The sequence below is a fragment of the Manis javanica genome, chromosome 15, assembly GCF_040802235.1.
Source record: "Manis javanica isolate MJ-LG chromosome 15, MJ_LKY, whole genome shotgun sequence".
NCBI classification, from domain to species: domain Eukaryota; kingdom Metazoa; phylum Chordata; class Mammalia; order Pholidota; family Manidae; genus Manis; species Manis javanica.
Genome location: NC_133170.1, coordinates 83779367 through 83802450, shown reverse-complemented (window position 1 = coordinate 83802450; position 23084 = coordinate 83779367). Strand labels below are relative to the sequence as shown.

The 23084-nt window shown below is 48.8% G+C and overlaps 2 protein-coding genes across 6 annotated transcripts; one reads left to right on the top strand and one right to left on the bottom strand.

Moving 5' to 3' along the window:
- Positions 1-1616: 1616 nt before the first annotated feature.
- YWHAH (tyrosine 3-monooxygenase/tryptophan 5-monooxygenase activation protein eta) lies at positions 1617-23084 on the bottom strand. 2 transcript variants are annotated; one of them, XM_073223198.1, is made up of 2 exons: positions 22928-23084; positions 1617-3076 (listed from the first exon to the last, which is right to left on the bottom strand). In XM_073223198.1, the coding sequence occupies exons 1-2, from the start codon at positions 22997-22999 to the stop codon at positions 2423-2425; spliced, it is 726 nt and encodes a 241-aa protein (XP_073079299.1). In that variant the 5' UTR covers positions 23000-23084; the 3' UTR covers positions 1617-2422. The 2 variants fall into 2 exon arrangements, with proteins under 2 accessions (XP_073079299.1, XP_036849238.1); XM_036993343.2 differs by lacking the exon at positions 22928-23084 and adding an exon at positions 12347-12573.
- YWHAH-AS1 (YWHAH antisense RNA 1) lies at positions 12432-22896 on the top strand. Of its 4 annotated transcripts, none has more exons than XM_073223197.1 (4): positions 12432-12858; positions 15874-15949; positions 17069-17264; positions 21812-22896. In XM_073223197.1, exons 1-4 carry the CDS (start codon positions 12432-12434, stop codon positions 21842-21844), a joined length of 732 nt encoding a protein of 243 aa, XP_073079298.1. In that variant the 3' UTR covers positions 21845-22896. The 4 variants fall into 4 exon arrangements, 2 of the variants coding, with proteins under 2 accessions (XP_073079298.1, XP_036849334.2); XM_036993439.2 differs by lacking the exon at positions 21812-22896 and adding an exon at positions 18944-19495; XR_012125701.1 differs by lacking the exon at positions 21812-22896 and having other exon boundaries at positions 12713-12824; positions 17069-19523.

The window sequence follows — 23084 nt, the reverse complement described above, 5'->3', positions numbered from 1 at the left end:
GTAATTCCTTCAGCTCTAAGTGAAACATTAAAAGTACTTTAAGTCTCCTAGAATGGGATGTCACATCCAGCTTTTTGTCTCAGTCCCGAGAGTGTGGTATAAATGAAAAGAACCAAGACAAGACAAGGATTTAGGGGATTTGAATGCTAGTCTAGGTTCTGTCACTAATTTCATAGCATGTGTCTGGAAAAGCTGTTTCATTTCCCTGGACTTCAGTTTTCCCCACTGTAACACTGAGATGACCGCATCTCATTTCATAAATTAATCTTGACAAGTTTTAAAACCTAAGAGTGTGCAGAACTGGAAAATCATTGAAATCACAAAGTAGAGAAACCTAACAGGTTTACAGCACATGTAATTTATAGCTCCTTCTTAGGGCCTCTCAAAGAACCCTATTTGTCACTTATGGGGCTAATTATGTGTCCATACATCCCACATTCCCATGCCCCATTCCCAGACAAAAGAGATGCCTTGCACACACGAGTACTCTGCACTGAATTAGAACACATACCATCTCTCACTTAAAAAATGAGGGACCTGGGTCTCAGAAGTTGTGTGGGTCATCAAGGTTGCCTGGAGCCGGGGTGGCATGGCACTGCTGGACCTCACCGGAGGGCAGTTAGAGCTCTCAATCAGAAGTCTTGCATGGAAGCTGTCCTCTGTGGCTTACCAACTGTGTGAATTCGAGGGCCTTAACCTCTGCACCTAGCTGCCAGGTGGGGACAAAATATTTCACAAGGAAGTTGTGAAAAGGAAATACGAGTACTTTTCCTAAAGCCCTTCCTGTTAACAGCATTTCAAGTATAAGTACAGTTTTAAAGTCTACATACTGCTTGTCAAAGCCAAGTGTCTGGGCCAAATAAAGCTTGTAGCTCTAAGACAGCTGACCTATTATCTGAAATAAAACTCGATAGCCTTCTTAGATAGCAATCAGGCCAACTTGAAACAGGCTAAGGAGTACTTATTATAAACACATAGGTCACAACTTCACTTCAGAATAGGTTAAACTTTCCAGTTTTGGGCGCCACCATAAAGTTCAAGGACAGAGACTGGATCAAGGCCACTGTCACCAATCAAGCATCAAGCTTTCAAGGGCAGGTGTTCAAGACCTTTGTGTAACTAAACTAATCCATTTAACAAGCCCATTTGGTCCTGGGCACCACACTAGAGGTGGTAAAAATTGTGAAGAGTTCACATGAAATACAGAAAGAATATTTTTTTAAATGGAGGACATGTCTTAAGCTTATTATCTACCTTGAATATTAAACATAAACCAACATTCTAGGGCGGGTTGAGCAACACCCTCCCAAGTTAAACGACACATGCCTTTCACAGAGGTCCTGTACTGTGGCAGACAGCATCTTGCTCTCCTCAGCACCCTAGGAGCACCGGTGACCAGAAGAGTGGATCAAAGAGGCTATGTTAGCTGGGTCCACAGAAAACAAGTTAAAACTCACCAGCTTTAAGTGTATATTGCAAAATGTGTAATGGGATTAGAGAGCAAGAAAACTTACTAAAAATGCTTCAATGTTTGAGACTCAAACCAGGATTCAAAATGGTGACCTGTTACACAGCTCCTTCAGAGAGGAGAAAAATGAAGACTATACACATGAAGATATCCCCAAAGCAGCATTTATTTACCCACTGAATTCCAAAACATTTAATTTAGAAGTCTGGCATTTCATAATTACCCATCTTGATTGACATGGGCTAACACACATGGTGCTGTCAGGATACACAAGGACAAGAGCCAAAAAGTTACAAAAAAATAAATCCATGATTCTTAAAACAATTGCAACCAAAAACAAAAAAGTTACAGGTATCAAAACTTTAGATGCATTGCATTGAAAAGAACGTTTGTGCATATAATTTAAAGAGGCAGAAACAAGGCGCTACTGAAACCTCACATTAAACAGTTTATTATAAAGCTGATGGGAAGGAGCCGGTGGGCTCTCTGTATCAGCTTCCCTTAAGTTTTCCATTAGCTGAAGAAAAGAGGTGGGGGGGGGATTCACTTTTGCATGCACAAGTTGTACTGCTTAACAAAACACTATCAGCTTGTTCTAAACGGATCATTTAAATATCAATAGGAGCCAGTGTTGGCGAACTCTCCTTTCTAAACTTGCCCATTGCTTTCGCCTCCATTTCACACAGATCAACAGGCATAGTAAAATGCCTCCTTCAGGACGCACTTGTCTGCACAATTGGAAAAGGGAGCTCCTGTGGGCTCAAAGCAACCACCCAACCAGCACTGCCCATGAAGATTTATCTGACTGCTTCCCAAGGGGCAGGAGAGCAGGTCTGAGTAGCTGTGCTGCCAATACAGATAGGTTTAGCACTAGGTATTTAGTGATTGTGGCAAGGAAGAATCGGCGGCAATGGGGGTGGTGGGCGAAGACAGGGCGGCGGGCCCGGAGGCCCCTCAGTTGCCCTCCCCCGCTTCCTCGTCCTGCTGGTCGCTCGTCCAGAGGGTGAGGTTGTCCCGCAGCAGCTGCATGATGAGCGTGGAGTCCTTATAGGAATCCTCATTGAGTGTGTCCAGCTCAGCTATGGCGTCGTCGAAGGCTTGTTTGGCCAAGAGGCAGGCCTGCTCGGGCGCATTCTGGATCTCGTAGTAGAACACGGAGAAGTTGAGGGCCAGGCCCAGGCGGATGGGGTGCGTCGGCTGCATGTGCTCTTTGCTGATTTCAAAGGCTTCCTTGTAGGCAGCCTCCGAAGCTTCAACCACACTATTTTTCTTCTCCCCGGAAGCTACCTCTGCCAAGTAGCGGTAGTAGTCGCCTTTCATTTTCAGGTAAAACACCTTGCTCTCATACTGAAAATCATTGCAGTTCTTGATGAGGAACTTGTCAAGCAGGGCCAGGACATCATTGCACACTGTTTCCAGCTCCTTCTCAATCTTCTCCCGGTAAGCTTTAACTTTCTCCAATTTCTTCTCATTTCCATCAGCCATGGTTTTCTGCTCAATGCTGCTGATGACCCTCCAGGAAGACCGCCGGGCACCAACCACATTCTTGTAGGCCACAGACAGGAGGTTTCGATCTTCATTGGAGAGAGGTTCATTGAGCTCTGTCACCTGCAGAATCCCAAAAAGATAAACACTGAGATCCAAGCCTGAAAATCTGGGAAAAATCTTCAACTTGATCAACAACGCTTCTCAGAAACAGGATCAGATACAAGCTCCTCTGGAGAAAAACCAGTCAGACATAGGTACTATCTGAAGGAAAACTGTAGTCTAATGGCAGAAATAATACTTGAAACTCTCAATATTAAATGATAAGGACTTTGAGAAATTCCTAATTCAGGCCTTACAAGATGTTGCCTTCATCTTGGTAGAGGTATGGGGATAAAGATCATCATGGGAAGGTTGTGAGGTGGTGGTACATACGGTGTGTGAGAAAGCCTGAGGTTTAGCACAAGATACTGTCAACAGGAGACCATAGAACTCCCTTGTCAGATGTTCAGATTACAGACTGGAAGTCTATTCCAGATTCTACTTCCACCTTTACGTTCTAGAAAAAAACAACACACTCCCTCAGACACTTATTAATAGGTAAGAGCTTCACAGACAAGATCAAACACCACACAGATCTAGTGGCCAGTTTCGCTGTGTGGGTTACACAGGAAACCTCACTGGTACACCCAGCCTCCCCCAAGCAAAAACGGATATGTGAATGACAGTCAAGTGCCCCCAGGCTCTGCTGCCAGGAAGCACAGCTAGTCTGCAGCAAGCTTTACTCTGACCTACCTGACAGGAAATCCTGACGGCCAAGGATAGAAGATGAATTATTTTAAGTAGAAATGTTAAATTTCACAAGTTGTAATCCCCTTCAGGTAGTGCTCCATGACACCAAGTCCAGGTGAACCAGTTATGTGGTTAATAGAAAGAGCCCCGGGCTTTGCTGTGATGTTGAACTGTGTTCCCAAAAAGTTATGTGCAAGTCCCAACTCTTGGTGACTGTGAATGTGACTTTATTTGGTAAGAGGTAATCAAGTTGAGATGAAGTCATACTGGATTAGGGTGGATCCTAAATGCAGTGACTGGTGTCCTTATAAGGGGAGATTTGGAGACAAACTCATGGGGAGAAAACCATGGAGGCAGAGGCTGCAGTGATGTGTCCACAAGCCAAGGAACACCAAGGAACACCAAGGAAATACCAGGAGCCACTAGAAGCCAGGCGAGGAAAAGATTTTCCCTACAGCCTTCAGAGGGAACACAGCCCTGCCAACCCCTTGATATTAGACTTCTAGTGTTCTGAACTATGATGATAAAATGATTGTTTTAAGCCACCCAGTCTGTGGCACTCTGTTTAGCAGCCCTAGGAAACTAATACAGCCTTGGAGTCAGAGAACTTTGCTCTGGGCTCCTGCAGAGCCATCAACTTGCTAAACTGGCTCGTACCTTCTATAAACTAGACATAACCCAGGGAATTCCTTTAATTATACAGCTTACTGGTAAAGATCTTAAAAAAAAAAAAAAAAGGCACTTAGGAAACCATAAAACATTCAACGAAAAATAGTATTACTCAAAGACAGAAACTCTTGCAATGGAGAGGGAAGCCAAGTTCAACAGAGAAAGTCATTAACGCCATATCAAGTTTAACATGGATGGAGAAGACTGAGCAGTAGTAAATCAAAAAAATTTTAAAGAAACAATACAAAAATGATAGGTTTATTTGAAAAATTTGTAATTCAAGAACATTAGCAACAAATATGACTTTGATGTATAAAATTAGAAAACATGTGCCAAGTTCTTAAAAAGTGAAAAAAGGAACCATCTCCCCCTCCCCCATGCCTCCCTCAATAAACCCTGGACAAGGTGAAAATACCCTCAACCCTCCTCTCATTCCCCCCTTCCCTGTCCCAGTCCTCATCCCTGCTATGAACCCTTAGGGCTGTGACTCCTCCTTTACCAACTCCATCAACCCAACCTCCCTTCTTTCTCCAGGGTGGTCTTTGGCTACAAATGAACCCCCTGCATCCCCCAGGACAGCTGCCTGCAAGCCGGGTTCCTCACTCCTCCTCACAGACAGCAGTGGTGTCCACACCTCTCTGAGATCTGCTCCAGTCCAGGGCAATCTCCTCTCTACTAATCCGAATTCCATGGTCCCTTCAAATCCAGGTGAAGATCTGTAACCCCACTCGTTTTCTCCTCCAGTAAGTGCCTTTAAACACTCACATACATTTGTTTTTTTCAAAATATAAACAGACTTTGTAAGTATCTCTTTGATAATCTGGTCTTTTAAGGAAGCAACCTTTATAAATCAAAATGCTAAACTGGCTCGTACCTTCTATAAACTAGACATAACCCAGGGAATTCCTTTAATTATGTACTCTGACAAATCTCAGATTGTCTGAACCTTCTAGAATGACTCACTCTTCTAGGGCTATAGTCAATATAAAACATAAAGCAAGAACTGAATGTGGAGAGCTTCTTAGATTGTGCAGGAAGTAAATCTAAGGGCACTGGACATTAAAATGCAAATGATATCCATAAGGAATCACTATATACTTCATCCTGTAATTAACAAAGCTGTTTTAGACTGTTGCAGATACACACCCAGGTAACTCCCCAGAGTATTTCATTAAAATTGAGTACTTATCTGAAACACATTCATGTATCACACACGGTGTTAGTACGAAGGGTGGTATCAGAATCAAAAAAAAAAAAAGGCCCTAAGCCAAACTCCAAGGACCTTTTCAGCTCTAAAATTCTGATTCCACTTCTCCAGAGCAACAATAAAAAGCAACAAGGCATGGTGGAAGGTATAAGGTTGACACTATTAAATTAACATAAACAAAATCTGGATGTATCTATGGGCTTCAGGAATTTGTGCACCCGTCCTCAAGAATAAACTCCCAAAAAAGGCTACTAGGCAATATTTATGACACCTTCACAAGAAAAATCATTTACTGGGAGTATTAGTGTTTATGTAACGATCATCTGGTTGCCTGCCAGTCTGAATGAATCACTATGAGCATCAGCTGAGTGTGACTAACAGCTAAGCAAGCAAGCATTGTTCTTAGAACCCCAGCCAGGGCCTAACTAGGAAATAACTAGATGCTAATTAAATATAGTACTTTTTAATACTCCTGGGTTACAACTCAGTTAAGTAAGGGAAACTTTTGGAAGGCAGATAGTTATACTTGACCAGATGATGTGAACTAAAGAAGTCTTCCCCAGATGGGAAAATTAGATTCAAGTGCAATCAGATGGCCTATTCAAAGGAACAAGATTCACAGCCGGTCTTAATTGGTGATACCTATCAGGAGTGACCATTAATGTTAGCTCGCGCCAGTTCCCAAGACTTCAAATTCCAAAATGCCAGGAGCCAGGAGATCCCAAGAAGAGTCCGGAAGGCCTGGTGGTGTCACGCCAAGGAGAGCAGTACCAGGCCCCGCCCACACTAACCCTAAACCAGCAGATGAGTACCTGCAGACTCTGCAGAGAGGACTTATTGCATCTACAATCCTAAATTTGCTAAAGGTTTCTAATTAGAAATATGAAACAAAGACAAGAAAAATTTTCAAGATCTGAGAGACCCACAATGGTTCTCGACCTTCTTTCCACCCCCACGCCAACTCTCTCCTTTCGGCCACACGTGAGCTGCCCTCAGCACAGCCATTCCAGTCTTCACGTGGCTACACCACCTCTAAGAGGCTCCCCCAACTCAGCTCACAGCCTCTGCCTTGTTCACCTGCTCACCCACCCCCCATTTAATCTCACTTCCTGAAAACTTTAAATTGACAGTCGGTTCCCATTTATAAAGGACCTCCTCTCCATACCCTTTGAGGCCTGGAGTCCCTGGCAGCCACGTGACTCATTTCCTTACCACACAGCCATTGGCTGTGCCAACTCCCAACCCTGGGGCACTCAGTTCACCCACTTTCTCTGTTCCCAGACTACAGAGCTGTACTAAGAGTCACGAATAACCTGGTCAGCTACCAGCTCATTTATCTTCCAGTGACACCACTGGATTACTCAAAAATCCCTCAGGGCGTCCTCCCACTAACTCACTAGGCAATAAACTATGTGTTTGTGAGTAAAAATAGATACACTGCCAAAAATAGCACAGGGACTATTTGGGAAAACTTAAAGTTCTTAATCTGGGAACATCCAACTTCAAAAGTAAAACAGAGCAAACAAAAAAATGCCACCCTGAACTGCCAACTCGGGCCACTGTTACACCGCCGCCCTCCCACCCTTCACAGCTACTCACGCGCGCTACCACCCCACCTTTTATGGGTACCACACCCACAAACTACCTTCCTACCACAAGCTCGCTGTGATGAGAGAGGAGCAAACAACTCTCAGGCACGATTAGGTAAACAACCACATCATAAAATCTTTGAGCTTCTTCAACAGAAACCTGTGTTGGTGGTGGTGTTTTTAAAAGTGAACTAGAGGGATGAGATCTTTTCTGGCTAACTCTTTCCTAAGTTAATGGCCTTGAAAGTGAGGATTCTGCCTGGTCTCAAACTGGGAACACCCACAGTCGGTCACCACTTGCCCGGGCACAGGAAGACTTCCTGTCCTCACTGGGTGAGGTGGCAGTTCTGCTGGCCAGAGGCTAAGCGTCAAGCTCAGAGCAGGTGAGTTCCGATCGTTAACATCCACTCGTAGAGGATGTCTACAGGGGTCCTAAGGGCAGGAAGAGACCACCTTTTCTTGTTTTTGGCTTAATTGAACATTTTCATGGGGATTGGCAGGGATTAAACACAACCCCATGTGAATGGCATTACTGCATGCTGCCGTCCCTGGAGGCACCAGGACTGAAAGCTGATTCAGAAGCTGTGCCCAGTTCCATCACAGGGAAGTTCAAACAGCCACCACCAAAGAGGGCAGGAGTGGGAGGAGCACCCAGACAGGAACGGGGGACTGGCAGCCTCACCTTGGAAACTAGGAATTGTACCAACCTAGGGACTGAATTTGGGAGCCTATAGGCTTACATAAAACATACTAAAGGCAACATGAAGAAACAACTGGTGCCAAGGACATGAAAAAATTTCAAATAATTTAAGTCTTGCACCTAATTCATGGCAGGAACTCAAATTCAGTTAGTACCGTGTTTATGCTAAAAACTCCTGGTCTTCAGAACAAGCGGAACCCAGATGCTGTGAGTTTGCCTTTTATGCTCTCCTGCTGAAGCTAAGACCCAGAAGTGCTGGATTCCGTTTTTAATCAAACATGGCAAAAAAAAATAAAAATGAACATCTAATAGATGAAATTATTTGTTCAGTAAGCCCATTCGGGTAAAGGCTTGGAATTTAGTCACCAGTGATGACAATGGTTATTATACCTAAAAGTATACTAGAAACATTAGCCCTCAGTTTCAGGGGGCTTTAGCATAGTGGTTAAAGTGACAGCTTTAAATTCAAGAGTTCAAATCTTCACTTTACAACTTGACCTTGAGAAAAATTAACATCTTTAAATCTCCCTTGTAAAACTGAATTAAGTGTCCAGGAAGAGAACATGGAATTAAATGAGAACATGGAAGTAACAGCCACAATTTACTGAGCACCTAGTAAGTAAAATACGAAACATAGTCCATGAACTTGAACTGTAACACGGGATACTCATTTGGGCCATCCCCTCCCAAGCCACCTCTGGAAAAGCAGGACAACTGCACCCCACCACCAATACAGTTCCAGGCCGAGTGGGGTCCCTAACTGTGGGAGCTCTTCCGGGGGCAATTCGGCGATCCCGCACCCAGGAAGGGGCCGCAGCTCCCACTGCAGTGCAGCAAAGCCATGTGAACTGTTCACCACGTGGAGTTGCTTTAATCCAGACTGCTGAAGAGGAATCCAGAGCCTTCTTCCCTCCAGCCAATATAACCAGGCAATAACAACACTATAAATGACCATTTCATGGAAAACAGGCTATCATTTTATCGGAATTTCACACCATAGTATTACCAATGTGGCTTTAAGATTTCACACTAACCAGTTTTGGTACACCTTTTAGTATCTGCAACTCGAGTTGTCTCACCCTGGGCCACTCAGCCACGATCCTTTTATACACCACCTGCTCCTTTCCCTACTTCCCATCATCTCCCAGCTGTTGGAACACGAGCCTTTTTCCCACTGGTGGGCCAAGTGCCTCTTCCTCTCTGGCTCCTGTTTGCGTAAGCGGCAGCGTGGCTTCCTGCCCTTAGGACTTCTACAGATATCCTCTAACCCGTTCAGACATATCTCCCCCTATCCTTAATCAACTCTGTAAGCAAGCATGTATCAACATACCGTTATCCCAACTGATATTTTACATTTTATACCTTCACAATTACCATCTATGTTTCAGTATCATAGATGACTTATGGCAATGAGACATGACTGCATTATGTCGATCCATAAATATTCACCAGAAATCTACCTGGTTATTTATACTCTCCCTAAATCACTTAAATCTTATGCACTGACATTTTAATCTCACAGGTTTATTTCATAGTTCTCCTAAAATGGTATTACACCCATTTTACAGAGGTCATGAATTGTGTAAGGTCATCCCAAGCCTAGCCTACAAAGGACTTGGGTTCTAGAATTTTTCTCGATGTTTCCTCACACTATCACACTTTTTATAAGCTACTAGGTATGAGATGAGGAGAGCTTGAAGACACCCCTTTACTTCAGAAACATTCCGTGCCTCTTCAAATTATGCGGTGAGGCAGGGAACTGCAGCTCTCAACTTGTGCTCCAACAGCGTTGTTTCCAGTACGCATGACTTTTCTTAAAGCTTACCGACACCATCCTCCAGGTGACGCTGGTAGCATTAGGAACACCATTACAGGCAGGCAATATTATAAGGTGACCATTTAAATTGTAAAGGAAAGGGAAAACAGGTTAGAAGGAAGACTAAAAACCGACTTGACAGTAACGTCAACATTACACCTCAGACCCAAAGCCAAGAGATGCTAAGTTCCAAGGTCATAGAGTGGTGGCTTCGGAACACTCCTTGCTGAGGCATGCGGCTCTGTCCTGCCTACAGCAGCCTACTTACCTGTCCCCTTCCACCGCCCTGACAAGCCGAGGGTTACTGGAATTCAGACTCTTTCCAATAACTCCATGTAAGGCCTATTGATACTAATAAAATGAAGAAAGTCTTCCCAATAACATTAAGAATTTAACATATATCAACTGACCAGGTAAAAGTTTTCCACTGAACCCTGCCATGTTCTTTCCAATAAATATATTCCATTAATTCAGATGACAGAAACATTTTATAATGAAACAGGCATACTGACAGAGTTCATATTTTTTTAATCGTTGTTACCTTGAAGGAATGGTTTATCAAAATTGAGACAACACAGAGCTTGGATTTTCAATGCTGATGATGGCTTATCAAAGCCATCGATCATCACAGATCCAAGTATTAAGATTCCCAGTACACAGAAGGGTCTGTTAGTTTGCAAAATGCTACCTTAAAGTCTCAGAGAAAAATCTATGGACACAGGCAGCCAGCTGCAGAAAAGCATTTTTCAAGCCTCCTTATGAAGACTAGAAAGCCAATTCTTTTATTTTCCAATATAATGGGACTATATTTCATTCTGGTACCTCTCTCAATTCTTTCCTTACTTCCCATATCGTTTGCCTCAGGTTTCCTGTGGCTCCAGATGTAACTTCTAGTCAGTTTCCCTTAACCACAATTCACCTCTCTTCCAACCCCCCTCCCTTCCTTATTCCTCAAAGGGCTCCTAACACCACAGGCACTCAGAGTGGGGGCCTCACTAAAATGTCCAGAGGCCTCTGCCTACGTGATCCCAGTACCACTTATTTGGTAGAAGAGGCTTACTTAAATGTGACTTGCTGGGTGGGCAGAAATTCGCTGTATGGCTTTATCCCCACGAAAATGAAGCTCAGGGCCCCTTCCAAGGAAATGCATTCATAGTCCTAATTCTGCAAAATTAACTGATTTTTACATTCATTTTCTTTAAAAGGGCACCAGAACTACAGATTTCAGGCCCCAAATCTAGATTATCCCTGGTTCGGATGAAAAGCTCCTGTCTCACCCACGACGGCACGCCAGGGCTCAGGTCAGGCCCGCCAGCGATCCACAACGGACTCTGGTGGTGGTGGTTTTCACACACACCTAATTCAATGTGTAACAGGACCACCACAGGAAAAACAACTCTCTGAGTATCTTTCTTAATCTGGATAATCCCAAATACTGCCTTCAAAAACATATTTCATATAATATCAAAGCCTTAAAAGCTTTTCAAATGACTCAAATTTTAGGAGCTTCTAAATCTGTAGGTTCTTCCCTAAGAAATCGCCTCACAAGACCAGCAAAAGGGCAAATGAGCTATAATCCATGGCAGTAATTCTCCACCTTGACCGGCTGAAAACTGCCAGGAGAGCTGTGTAAGTGCGTTATTTCTGAGTTCCACCCCTAGGGTTTCACAATCCTTAGGTTTAAGGTGGGGCCCAGGCAGAACCTTCCAGGTCTCAGAAGGTTGTACACTGGATGAACGTATATACCACACTGGTGGCCACAGTTGCAGTTCTACCACCGTGTGACCTTGACGCAGAGGTATGTTCATTTAGAGTAAACGTTAAAATAATGTTAAGAGACAGGGACAGTGAGTGTAACAGGAACTCTAGGTCTCAGAAAGCAGGTGGTGTCTAACCCACGGTCCTTGCTAGGGTGTGGCTGGCCAGGCACGGCTCCTTCACCGGAAGTCGAGCTGCAGAATCCATCTAGGAGGGTCTCGGGAATGCAAAGGCAAACAGGCTCGGCTCACCTAGAAGTCACGTCTCATTTCAACCTCCAGGAAGACGAGTATGAGCAGCAAACCCGAAAGTGTGGCCCCACGCCCGCCGCCCTCCGCCCTGTCCACGCCTGGAATGCAGGATGGGGGTCTCCGCACACAAAGCCAGTCCCCGGGAGTGGGAAGAGGGAGAGGACGGCTCGGTGAGCAGAGCAGAGCAGATCGGGATCACACAGACTTCAGGGTGGGCCGGGAAACTGGCAGAGACAGGGCGCCACTCACTAGGTGATTCTTCATTACACCCTGGGTTTAGAGGGCATGCGAGAAGGGGCGAGCCCCAGGCCGACAGAAGGGTCTGCAACGAAGAATGTGGCTGCCTCACGTTTCCTCGGGCACCCCCTCGCCCCACCCCGGGGCTCAGGATGCGGCGACCCCCGCCCGTCGCCGCGGGCTGCACTCGCGACCCCGGGGGCTCCCTCCCCAGGGACCCCACCCCGGCCCGGCCACAGGAAAAGGCGGGACGGCCGGCGGGCGCGGGAAGCGCGGGCTGCGGCCGCGCCCAGCGAGATCGCCCGGGCCCGGGGGGAGTAGCCGCCCTGTCGCCCATCCCTCCCCTGCGCCGGCCGGGCTCCCGGCGCGCTCACCGCCTTCATGGCGGAAGCCATGTCGTCGTAGCGCTCCGCCTGCTCGGCCAGCCGCGCCCGCTGCAGCAGCTGCTCCCGGTCCCCCATGTCGCTCGGCCTCGCCTCGCTCCCCGCACCGCTCGGCCGCCCGTCCGCTCCCCGGTCGCCGCGGAGGCCGCGCACGCGCACTGGCTCGCCGGCCGGCCCGAGGCTGCAAGCTGCAGGCTGCAGGCAGCGCCGCCGCTCGCGCCCTCTCGCTGGCTCGCCCCGCGCGCTGTGGCTGGCGCCGCCAACGCCGCGGAGGGAGGAGAGGCGGCCGCGCAGGGGGATGGGAGGGTGGCAGGACGCCTGCGCAGTGGGAGCAGTCGGGTCGGGCGGCGGGGAGTGGCGGGAGTGGTGGGGGAAGGGCGGGCCGGCCCTAACGGTCTATTTCAAGGTGACGTCACCTACTATAAATAGCTGCCGCCACCGCCCCGCCCCAGAGCTGCGCAGGCGCCCTGTGAGTGCTGCAGTTTACCGCCGCAGAGGTGGAGGTGGGCGAGGGCGAGTGGGGTCGGAACTGCGGAGCCGGAGGAGGGGGCGCGGGGAGGGCGGCTGTGCAGGTAGCGTATTGTCACAGCCCCGCCCTGAAGAGCGCCTCTGAGTCCCGTGGAGGTCTGGCTTGAGCGGGGCTCCGAAGGCTAATAAACCCTACTGCTCGGAGAAGCCAGGAGGCCGCGTGCCCCAAGGGCGGATGGGGCCGCCCCCGCCCTATCTCCCGCCCCGGACCCAGCCTGGCCGAGGGGCTCGGGGGCCACACCCTGAACTTGGCTCTGCACAAAGGGCAGGAGAGGGGTCCGGCCTTTGGGGACTGCCCTCCCCCACCCGACACGCGCGCCCTCGCACACTCACCGGGCTGCGGAGCTGCGCTCCTAACCCTGTGAAGTGACGTCGGGCAGACCCGCATCGTCCAGGAGAGGAGGGACCGGGTGGCGGTTGGGATGAGTAACAGTCAAGACACTAGGAGCTGCCCCAGTGCTGGGCCTGTATCCGCATATCCTTACCACCCACGCCGCAAGTGGGCCCAGTTGAAGTCCCCATATTTTAAAGCCTGATTAGTGAAATGCTCAAGTTTACGCAGTCTAGATGATGGGCCAGGATCAGGGTTCTGACCCAGGCCAAACTTTCTCCTGTGGCAAGGAGGGGGCTGGTCTCTAAGCTAGCCCCTTCTTGTCATTATGTCCTAGGGGTCCCTCATAGACTGGGCTGGACCTCAAACAAGTAACTATCAAGTGACTAAAACACAGCTGACTTAAGTACAAGGTGCCAAGCGCAGCACAGGAGAGGAACCTTAGGCCTTTTGAGAATAATTGAGCACCTTCTGCACGCCCAGCACTGCAGGAAAGAGTAGCTATAGAGTAAGATAAAGCCCCTGCCTAAGAACAGGAAATTTAAATATGCAAGTGCAGAGGTAAGCTGGACCTAGAAGGGAGATGAGAGGAAGGGCCATTAGGGAGTGGGATCCAGCATGGGCAAAGGCTTAGCAATCAGACACAGAATCTGGGAGGTGAGAGGCCTGGCAGTAGGAAATGATGCTCAGCAAAACAAGATAATGGAGTTTTTTAAATGCCAGCCTTAAGATCTGAGTCATTATCCATAGGTAACTGGGAATCACGAGAGATGTAGAAGCCAATTTCAGGTCAAGAATCTTGCTCTGGAGAGTAAGATGCAATCAAAGGAGGAACGGAGGGACTGGACCTTAGTTTTACCAACTGGAAATTGGACTTAGACCATTAAATGCTCTGAATAGAAATCCTGCAATGTCAGAGCTGGCAGGACACTTGGAGTCACTATTCCAACCCTTTAACCTGCATAAGGAGAAACAGGTCTGAGGAGGAGAGTTTACACAGTGAGTGAGCAGAGCTGGGGCCTCTATGCGAGGTCTCCCACCTCCCAGGCCTTCTCCCTAAAATGAGGACCTAAGCATCCATGAAACAGGATTTCGGTGTAGGTCTGGGAGGAGGCCCCCACCCCAGGTTTTACTATGCTTTGAAGAGTCACATTTGCCAACTACAAATGGAATCTAGGTTAACAAACCAGGCTGACTTTCCCCTAGTGAATATCTGTAAAGAGAGTGATACGTAATAATTAGTTGTCTGTCCTGCTCTCTGTGAGGGCGAGGTTCCAGTGAGAGGGGTGGAGGGCCAGCAATGGAGGGACTTTCATGGTTCCTTCCAGCTCTTAGAGAGATTAGGGCCCCTGTAGTTTTTATGGTCATGTTGGACTGAGATTTATTTCAAAACAGTGAAAAATAGGTAGTCTGGAGCATCCTAGTTTATAAATGTCAAATGGGGACACTTTGGTTCTCCCATGAAGCCTTTCTTGCCTTCTCACCAAACTTCACTGTCTCCACCTCCTCCCCTCCCTCCCACCCCTCAGCCCAGGCTCTGCAGCGCTCTACCCAGGCAGTCAGCACCATGCCACCAGCAGCCTCCTGTTGTCAAATCCAAGATGGCTGGCCCCCTTGGCTGCACTGGGCACAAGTGCTCACCCCTTCTAGACAGGCTTTCCTCTAAGTCCCCATGACCCTGCGCCCTCCCGTCTTCCTTCTGCTGCTCTGCCACTCTTCTGTCTCCTGTGTGAGCTTATTTTCTTGGCCTCCCGTGGCCTACTGCTGGGGTTCCTCAGGGCTTTGTCCCAGGCTCTCTGTTCTCACTCTGTCGTTTCCTGGGCAACCTCATTCACACCACTCATGAGGATGAGCTACCTAATTCCTAGCGCAGGGCAATGAGCTTTGCAGAAATGGGTGTTATTTTTTTCTTCAAGATACCCTTGTAAGGTAGGTACAGTTTCTGTTCCCATTATTCAGATGAGGGCACTTGCTCAAAGATGTTGACTAAAGTAACCCAGCTAGTAATCAGCAGAGCCAGGAATCAAACTCAGGTCTCTCAGACTCCTATGCCTGAAGGCCCAACGCTGCCCTGCAGTATTTTGAGAAGGGCTCAAGGTGTGACTCCCCTTTTGGAGTCATTCATATTGTAAAAAGTACACACATACCTCTCCTCTTACAGCCTAAACACTTAACAGCACCCACCTTCTTCACCCAGGGAGAGAGCTACCAACTCCCCAAAGCCTCATAAATAAAATCAGGACAACCTCCTTGGACAAATCAGCTACTCCCAGGGCTCTAAGTCCCATTAATAAATGTAGCCTTTGAACAACTCCCAAAAGAGCCTCTGAACCAGGTGAGACCGGCTGATGGTTAAGGTCAAACATGCTGTGTTGCCTGGATCTCAGAGCTGGTTCCCAGGGCAGGGGGCCGAGTCTGCTATGTCTCTACCTGGTGTGGTGCAATGGGGAAGAAAGCTCTGGACTGAAGCTCAGACTCTGCCCTGCTCGTTACCAGCTGAGTACCCTTATAAAACAGGACTAAACAAACCTCTTTCTTAGGGTTAGGGATTGGCGAGAGCTCACACAGAATAGAACTGTGCCTGCAGGGTGCCAGCCATTGGAGGCACCAGCCATCACAGCTGTTGGATAACTAATTCTTTGCTGTGTCCTACCCTCAGCCAGTGCTAACTACAGCTCTTCAAGCAGGACTGGATTTCCAAAGCAAGGCCAGAACCCTCCGCCAGAGCCCAGTGGGTAAGTGACCCAGAAAAGGCACATCCTGTCTTTTTCTCAGGTGCTCTGGGACTCTGAGCTCCCTGAGAAGTCTGGACACCAAGGGATACATTACAAAGAAGACCTGGTATTGTTCTAGAAAGACGGCATTCACACTGTTGGCATGGTTACCATCTTGAGCAGAAGGGGCTGCCTGCCCATGGGTGAGTGTCACCCAGATAGGATTTTAAGTTTTTTTCCCCAAATGCAGGTAGGTCTCCTGCTGCCCAGGTAATCTTGATGATCTGAAACCAGTGGTAATAATACCATCACCAACAGCATCAACAGCAGATCCTATTTATTAATCACTGGCTGTCTGCCTGGCCTAAGGGTAAACACTTTCCCTCTATATATTATCTCACAATTCTCAAAAGGAGGTTGTTATCCTTATTACATGGATGAGGCAAATGAGACCTAGAAGGGTCAGACACTTGCTCCATGGGCAAGGAAGTCACACGCAACCTCCCCACTCATGCCCACATTCTGCCATTTGCTTTGGCCCCAGTGTCCTTTTGCTGATACCAAATTCCACCCACCCCCTCCCACCACCCACGCCGTGTCTAAGATCAATCCCAACGCACGGATTTCAGGATCATCCAGAGCCTTCCGCCACTGTTTCAGAACTGCTTTGGGAGCAGATTGGCACCCAAGGCAACTTTTGGCATTAAGAAGTGCAAAAATGTCCTGGTAGCTGCAATCTGTGAGCTGGAGGAGCTCAGAGCCCCATCCTTAGCACCTGCCCCTGCCCCCTGCCCCAAAGCTTGTTCAGAGCTGCTCAGCTCTGGGGGACAAGGCAAAGCTGCCACTTATGGAATCGCTGTTAACCTGAGGGCAAAAAAGGCTTTTGCTTCCTTTCTGCAGATGGTCAAAGAACCTGTGTTTGCCAGAATTTTCTAGATTGGCTGGAACCATCTGGATAATTGTGTCAAGTTCCTCATGGTTCCCACTGAGGTGGGGCTAGGTGGGAGGGGCTCTGTGGTCTGGGAAAGCTGGAGGACAGGGTCTGAGAGTGCACTGACCTCTCCCCTCTGAGCCTTGGATTTCTTGTCAACCAAACAGAAGCCTGCGCTGGTGAATGGCAGAGATCTTTCTTTCTTCCAGCTCTGAAGGTCCAGGGCATTTCACCACTGGAAGTTCAGCAAACAACGGCTCGGTGACTCAAGAGGACGAAACGGGGATGCTTCAAAGGAGCAGTGTTTGGATCATGTTAATACGTGGAGCGGAAGAAGGCAATGCGGACCTACTCCACAGCAGGCCCTGGGGCAGCAGTCTGGCAGTGCGCTTCCACTCGCTTAAGGTAAGGTCTGATTTTACAGAAGAGGAAACAGGCCCAGGAAGTTAAGTGTCTTGCCCAACTGTAGCACAGACAGCCAGGAGGTAGGAACCAGAATCCGGGCCCACTCTAACCTTCACTGGTCTTTCCACTGCTGCCTCTGACCTCCTGGGAGCCTGAGCACATTCTTTCAGTTGTTGAGCTCTGAGCATAAGGGTCATCAACTGCTGCTTAAACCTGCTTAAACCATACCTGGGAAGTAAGGGAGCAGACCCCTGAGTTTTCACCAAGGGTTCCTGCCAGGCAGCTATGCCGAAAAACATCTTTTCCTCCCCAGTATGTTAGTAGGAGGTGAGCAGATTGCCACAGCCTTCAGTCTTCTTCCAGACATCAATGGCAGGATGGCCCCAACTCAGGAAACAAAGGGATCTGGGGGGAACCAAAGTCACAGGAGAAGGCTGATGGTGGGGGCTGGTCTCTGCAGACATAGCACCGAGCTGGGTCACAGGTAGGACCCTGTCCCCCTTAAAAGATATCAGCTCCTCCACCTGGCCCTTCATGACCTGAGCCTGGCCCACCTTCCCAAGCTCATCACCTACTCGCCGGACATCCTAAGGCCCATTTGCACCAAGTCTCTACCAACTAGAATATCCTTTCCCATGCCTCTACCCCTTTCTCTGCTTCATACATCCTTTAACACCCAGGTGAAATCTCACCTCCTCTAGGGAGCCTTTGCAGTGTTTGGTCAAGAATCACTCTTCCCTTTTGCCCACTCCCCCTGTGACTCTTGAGTTATTTTGGCAGGATTGCGGTTTATTGGCCAGCTAAACATAGGCATGAAGCACTCTGCTATGCAATTTAACACACAATTTTTTTGAATCCTCACTCCTGCTGTGAGGTGGGGGATTCCACTTAGACCCAATTAAACATATGAGGAAACTGAAGTTCACTTACCCAAGCTCATGTCCCTAGTAAGGGCAGAGGCAGGATTTGAACCCACATCTTTCTGACTAAAAAGTTCACATTCTTTGGCACTTATACCACCTGCTTCCCACTTCCTTAGGAAATTGCCAGTTCCCTTGGAGAATCTGAATACTGGAGGACAGGGCGTTTCATTCATCCTCTGAGTCCCCCAGGGTGCACCCCTCCATGAATGCTTAATTGCATCTGATGACACCAGGTGCATATTGCAGAAATTCCACCAGGAGCACTCTCTTTGCAAGTGGCTAACGTCTTGCAGAGGGGGAACATTCTAAGTCAGCTGGCTGACTAACTGACACTGAGTTGAAGATGAAACAAGGGAGGGAGCAAAGGGGGAGGAAGGCAAGATTGCAGGGGCTCGGAGGGGGCTGAAAGGAAGAAGACTGCTCCTGGGTTGAATGGGGTTGCCTTGCGTTTACTCAGACCCTCCTCAAATCCCAGCTCTTTCTCAGTAGCTGGGGAAGCGTACTCAAGTTGGTGCACCTCTCTGAGCCTCAGTTTCTTTGTCCATAAAATGGGCACATTGCAACAGTTCTTGCTGTTCATGCTAGACCCCCTGCTGGGCTGTTTGAGTGCCAGGAGGAATGAGGTTGTGTCTCAGGGAGAGCGGGTGCTGCCTACCAGCCACTTGTAACAATGCTTTTACCTCCTTTAAATGGGGACACTTGGAGGATCAGTCCAACCTGAGATGCCCTTCCCATGAAATCACTGGCCTCTGACAGGAAACTCACAGAAGCAGACTCATAATAAGGATCATGGAGACAACTCAGGTTGCTTTCTTACTCTGAGAGAGCACAGCATGGTGGACCAGCAGATGGGCCTGGCTCCAAATCTGACCCCCAACTACAGTGTAGCCTTGTGCATGTCACTTTGCCCCTATCAGACTGGTTCCTCATCTTTAATATGGAATTAAAAATAATTTCTTTGCATATATGCACCATGTTTATTGCCACACTGTTTGCAATAGCCAAGATATGGAAGCAACCTAAGTGCCCATCAATAGAGGAATGGATAAAGATGATGTGGTACATATATACAGTGGAATATTATTCAGCTATAAAAAGAAAATAAATCCTATCATTTGCAACAACATGGATGGATCTAGAGGGTATTATGTTCAGTGAAATAAGCCAGGTGGAGGAAGACAAATACCATGTGATTTCACTTATTTGTGGAGTATAGAAACAAAGCAAAACAGCATTAGACTCACAGACACTGAGAAGCAACTAGTGGTTACCAAGGAGGAGAGTGGGTATGGGCAGGAGGGGAATGGGAGGGGGACTGTTGAACCACTGTGATGTACATGTGATAAAATAAAAAATAAAAAAAAGGACACACTGTAAAAAAATAAAATAATTCCTTTGCCAAAGCTGTTGGGAAGATGAGAGACCCAGGCAATATGGTACTAGTATTAACTATGGGGAACTGAGGCTCAGAGAGGGAAAGTAATTTGCTTGTGGTCACACATCAGGTTAACAGCAAAACCAGATCTATGCCCAGGCCTCCCAAAGCCCAGGCCTCGGCTTGTCCTTGGACAGCTGTGGCCTTACCTCAAAGAATGCTGAACTGGCCTTGGAAATGGAGCTGGTAGGGGTTCTGTGTTTCACTGAGCTGAGCCAACTGCTTAGGTTGCCTATGGCTGGAGAATGGCAAAAAGCCCAAGTCAGAGCCGGGGGTTATGCATCCAGCCTAGGGTCTATACGTACATAATTCTGGGTATGTTAGGTTGCCCTCTGAGCCTCAGTTTTTCTGCTCACCAAATGGGGGTAGGAGGCCTGGCAGAGTGAAGGAATTATGGAAAGGCATAGAGCTGTTTCCAAAACAGACAGCCTTGAGCTCTCCCATGCATTGAGCTCTGCCATAGCTAGCCATGACTTCAGTCCTCAGAGAAACCCGGCAAGGTGGGAACCCAGTTTGCAGATAAACAGCTAGCAAGGGGTGGATCTGAGCTCTGATCCGGTTCCCTCTGCCTGAAATGCTTACCCATCCCCTTTTCCACACCAGCGCAGGCTCCTTCTTCGGGTTTCAGCATAACCCTAGCTTCTCTGGAAGGATCCCTTGGCCTGAGGCTGGAGTGGGTCCCTGCTCTGGGGTCGCCCCTCTGCACTGGGACTGTTTCTCCCTCCCCTCTGCCAGAAGGGAAGTTGCGTGATGCGAGGGCTCTGCCACGCTGATGGCTGTATTGCCAGAGCCTAGGGCTGTGCTTGTCATACAGCAGGTGCTCAGTGAATACTTGCCAGATGACTGAATGCGTTGTGTCAGCATCCGGATGCCACCTGGGCCCCGAGGGAGCAGGGGAGGTGGGAGGAAAGCTTTTGGATTCCTGCCAGCCTTACATTAGCAGCAGCTTCTGGAGCCCTGACAGCGGCCCCCCGGGATGCTCTTTGAGCCTGCTGAATTCCGGTCATGACTTTACCTTGGAAAGGCAGCCACCGCCCTCACCAAGCAGCCTACTAATTGACGTCACAGCGGTGCCAGGAGCTACCCTGTTAATATTTAATGTGGACTCCACTGCGGCAGAGCTGCAGGCTAGAAGAGCTGGAGGGGGGTGTGCAGAGCCTCCATGGGGTCGGGAGGAGGGCACTGATGGGAAAGAGCTGCATTAACTGGAAAGCCCCCAGCAGATGAGCATTACAATGACCCTTCCTAGCCCCTGGCTTAACTCAGAAAGAGCCAGGACAGCATGTGCGTGCAGCAGGACAAGGGGACTGCTGAATGAGCCCAAGTGATAAATATATGGGGATTAGGGTCTCCCGGGGACATTTCTTGGAGACAGTGGGAGGGCAGAGCGCTGGCGCCAGCCACGCCTGGGATCCATCCCAGGTTCACACTGCACAGCTGTGTGACCTGGGCAGCAATTGTACCATTGAGCCTCAGTTCTCTGATGTGTGGAGCGGGCATAATACGTTCCTTGAGGGGCTTGTGAAGAATTAAATGAGACAAGTAAGGTAGAGGACCCAGCTCATCATGTGGTATAGGACCTCAGCAAATGCTGAGTCCCTTCTGCTAAGCCAGGCATGGGGCCTGAGGTTGGACAGAGGACGTGGCGGCACTTTGCACAATCATTGGCCAATGATATGGGGAGGAAGAAGCGGGGGGCACAGGAAGGGTGACCTTGGAGCCAACGGTCTCAGGTTTGGACTTGTCACCATGCTGGGCAACACCTAGGGGTGATGTTAGAGAGAGGATAGGCAGAGAGCCCAGGACGGCAGGAGCAGAGGGTCCTGGTGCACTGTCCCCTCTGATCCTCTGACCCCTTCATGCAGCAGATGAGGACACTGAGGGCCTAGGAGGGAGCACACCAGCCCAGAGGCCCACATGGCAGAGCTGGGGTCTGACCAGGCCTGCATCAGCTGAGGGATTTATCCAAGGCTTCCCCCCTGGCTGGGGAGGCAGGTGACGTGATGAGATGCCCCCATTCCCTGGGGGGGAGGGCTCCGCTTCTCTGACTTGGCAAAGCAGGACCCCCATTCTCCATCCCTTCCTGGTCTCCCTCCAGTGTGTTTTCCCAAAAACTCTGGAAGCTTCCCAAAACGTAAATCCAACCATGTCGTCTCCTGCTTAAAACCCTCCTGTGGTCTCACACTTAGGGCTGCCAGAGAAAATACAGGAGGCCCAGTTAAAACTGAACTTCAGATAATGTGGCCTTGAAGATCCTGTTGGAATCCTACCTCCTCCCAGCCTCCCCTGGGGCCCATCCTTCCAGTTCAGTCGCCATCCAGTACAGAGAGCAATCTTTCCAGCAGCCCTCAGATCCTCCTGTGACCTGCCGGCCAGATGGTGGTCAGCAAATCCCAGTGAGCTCGGAGGACTCCAGGCCGAGCTAACTGCATTTATTCTCCTCTTACTCAGCAGCCAGTAACCAAAGTCCTAACTCTTCCCTGAAGCAAAACCTCCCACATCCTGTATACCTGAAAAGGAGGCAGAGGAAGCCTCCTTACTTCCCACCTGAGGAAGTGGAAGAACCAGTTGTTTCAAGGCTCAGGCTCTGGACTCCATCATACCTCAGGGCCTTTGCACCTGTTCTTCCCTCTGCCTGAAGCATTCTTCCCAAAGATCTCCGCTTAAATGATGTGGCAGATTAAGGATGGCCACAAATACTTTGCCACTCTCCACCTTCAAGAAGTGGTATCTCATCCCCCTTGCCTTGAATCCAGGCTGACCCCGTGACTTGCTTGGACAGAGAATATGGCAGAAGTGACCCTTTATGAGTTTGGAGTCTAGACCTCAAAAGGGATGCAGCTTTTGCCTTCACCCTGGCAGGCTGCCCCTAGACAGCCATGTGAGGCAGCTGGTCTAGCCAACTGCAGGATGAGAGGCCACCTGAAGGAGCTGAAATGCCCCAGTCAACAGCAGCACCAGCTCCTAGATGTCCGAGTAGGGCCTTCTCAGCCAATCCAGCCCAACTGTGCCTCCAACTGTGTGCAGCCACATGTGTGACCAGGAGAAACAGGCCGCGGACACCCAGGTCAACCAGACTCCTGACAAATGATAAATAATTGTTGTAAGCCACAGTTTGGGGGTTACCTGTAGTAGGTAACTGATACACCTGCCTCCTCCTCATTCAGGCATCTGCTCAGATATCACCTCCTCAGAGAGTCCCTTCCTGACCATCCTGGCTAAGACAGCACATGCCCTGCCGCTTGCTCTCTATTCCATTGTCCTGTTTTATCCTGTCCAAGCATTTATTCACCTAATGGACTTACCGGACAGACGTGTTCTCCACTAGGCAGCAGGTTCCCGGAGGGCAGGAGCCATAACGGATTGTTCCTTGACATCTCCCTGGTGCCTTTGTGGTGTCAGGCGTGGGGAAGATGCTGCAAATTGTTACTGGTGGTGAAATCATGTGCCTGCCCCTTGCTG

Coding starts and splice junctions, on each gene's coding strand:
- YWHAH-AS1 (XM_036993439.2), top strand. CDS start 12,432: ATGTCGCTCGGCCTCGCCTCGCTCCCCGCACCGCTCGGCCGCCCGTCC. Junction 12,859..15,873: donor TTACCGCCGCAGAGGTGGAG/GTGGGCGAGGGC, acceptor TCCTACCCTCAG/CCAGTGCTAACTACAGCTCT. Junction 17,265..18,943: donor TGCGCTTCCACTCGCTTAAG/GTAAGGTCTGAT, acceptor GGCCTCTGACAG/GAAACTCACAGAAGCAGACT.
- YWHAH (XM_036993343.2), bottom strand. CDS start 12,433: ATGGGGGACCGGGAGCAGCTGCTGCAGCGGGCGCGGCTGGCCGAGCAG. Junction 3,077..12,346: donor TGGCTTCCGCCATGAAGGCG/GTGAGCGCGCCG, acceptor GGGATTCTGCAG/GTGACAGAGCTCAATGAACC.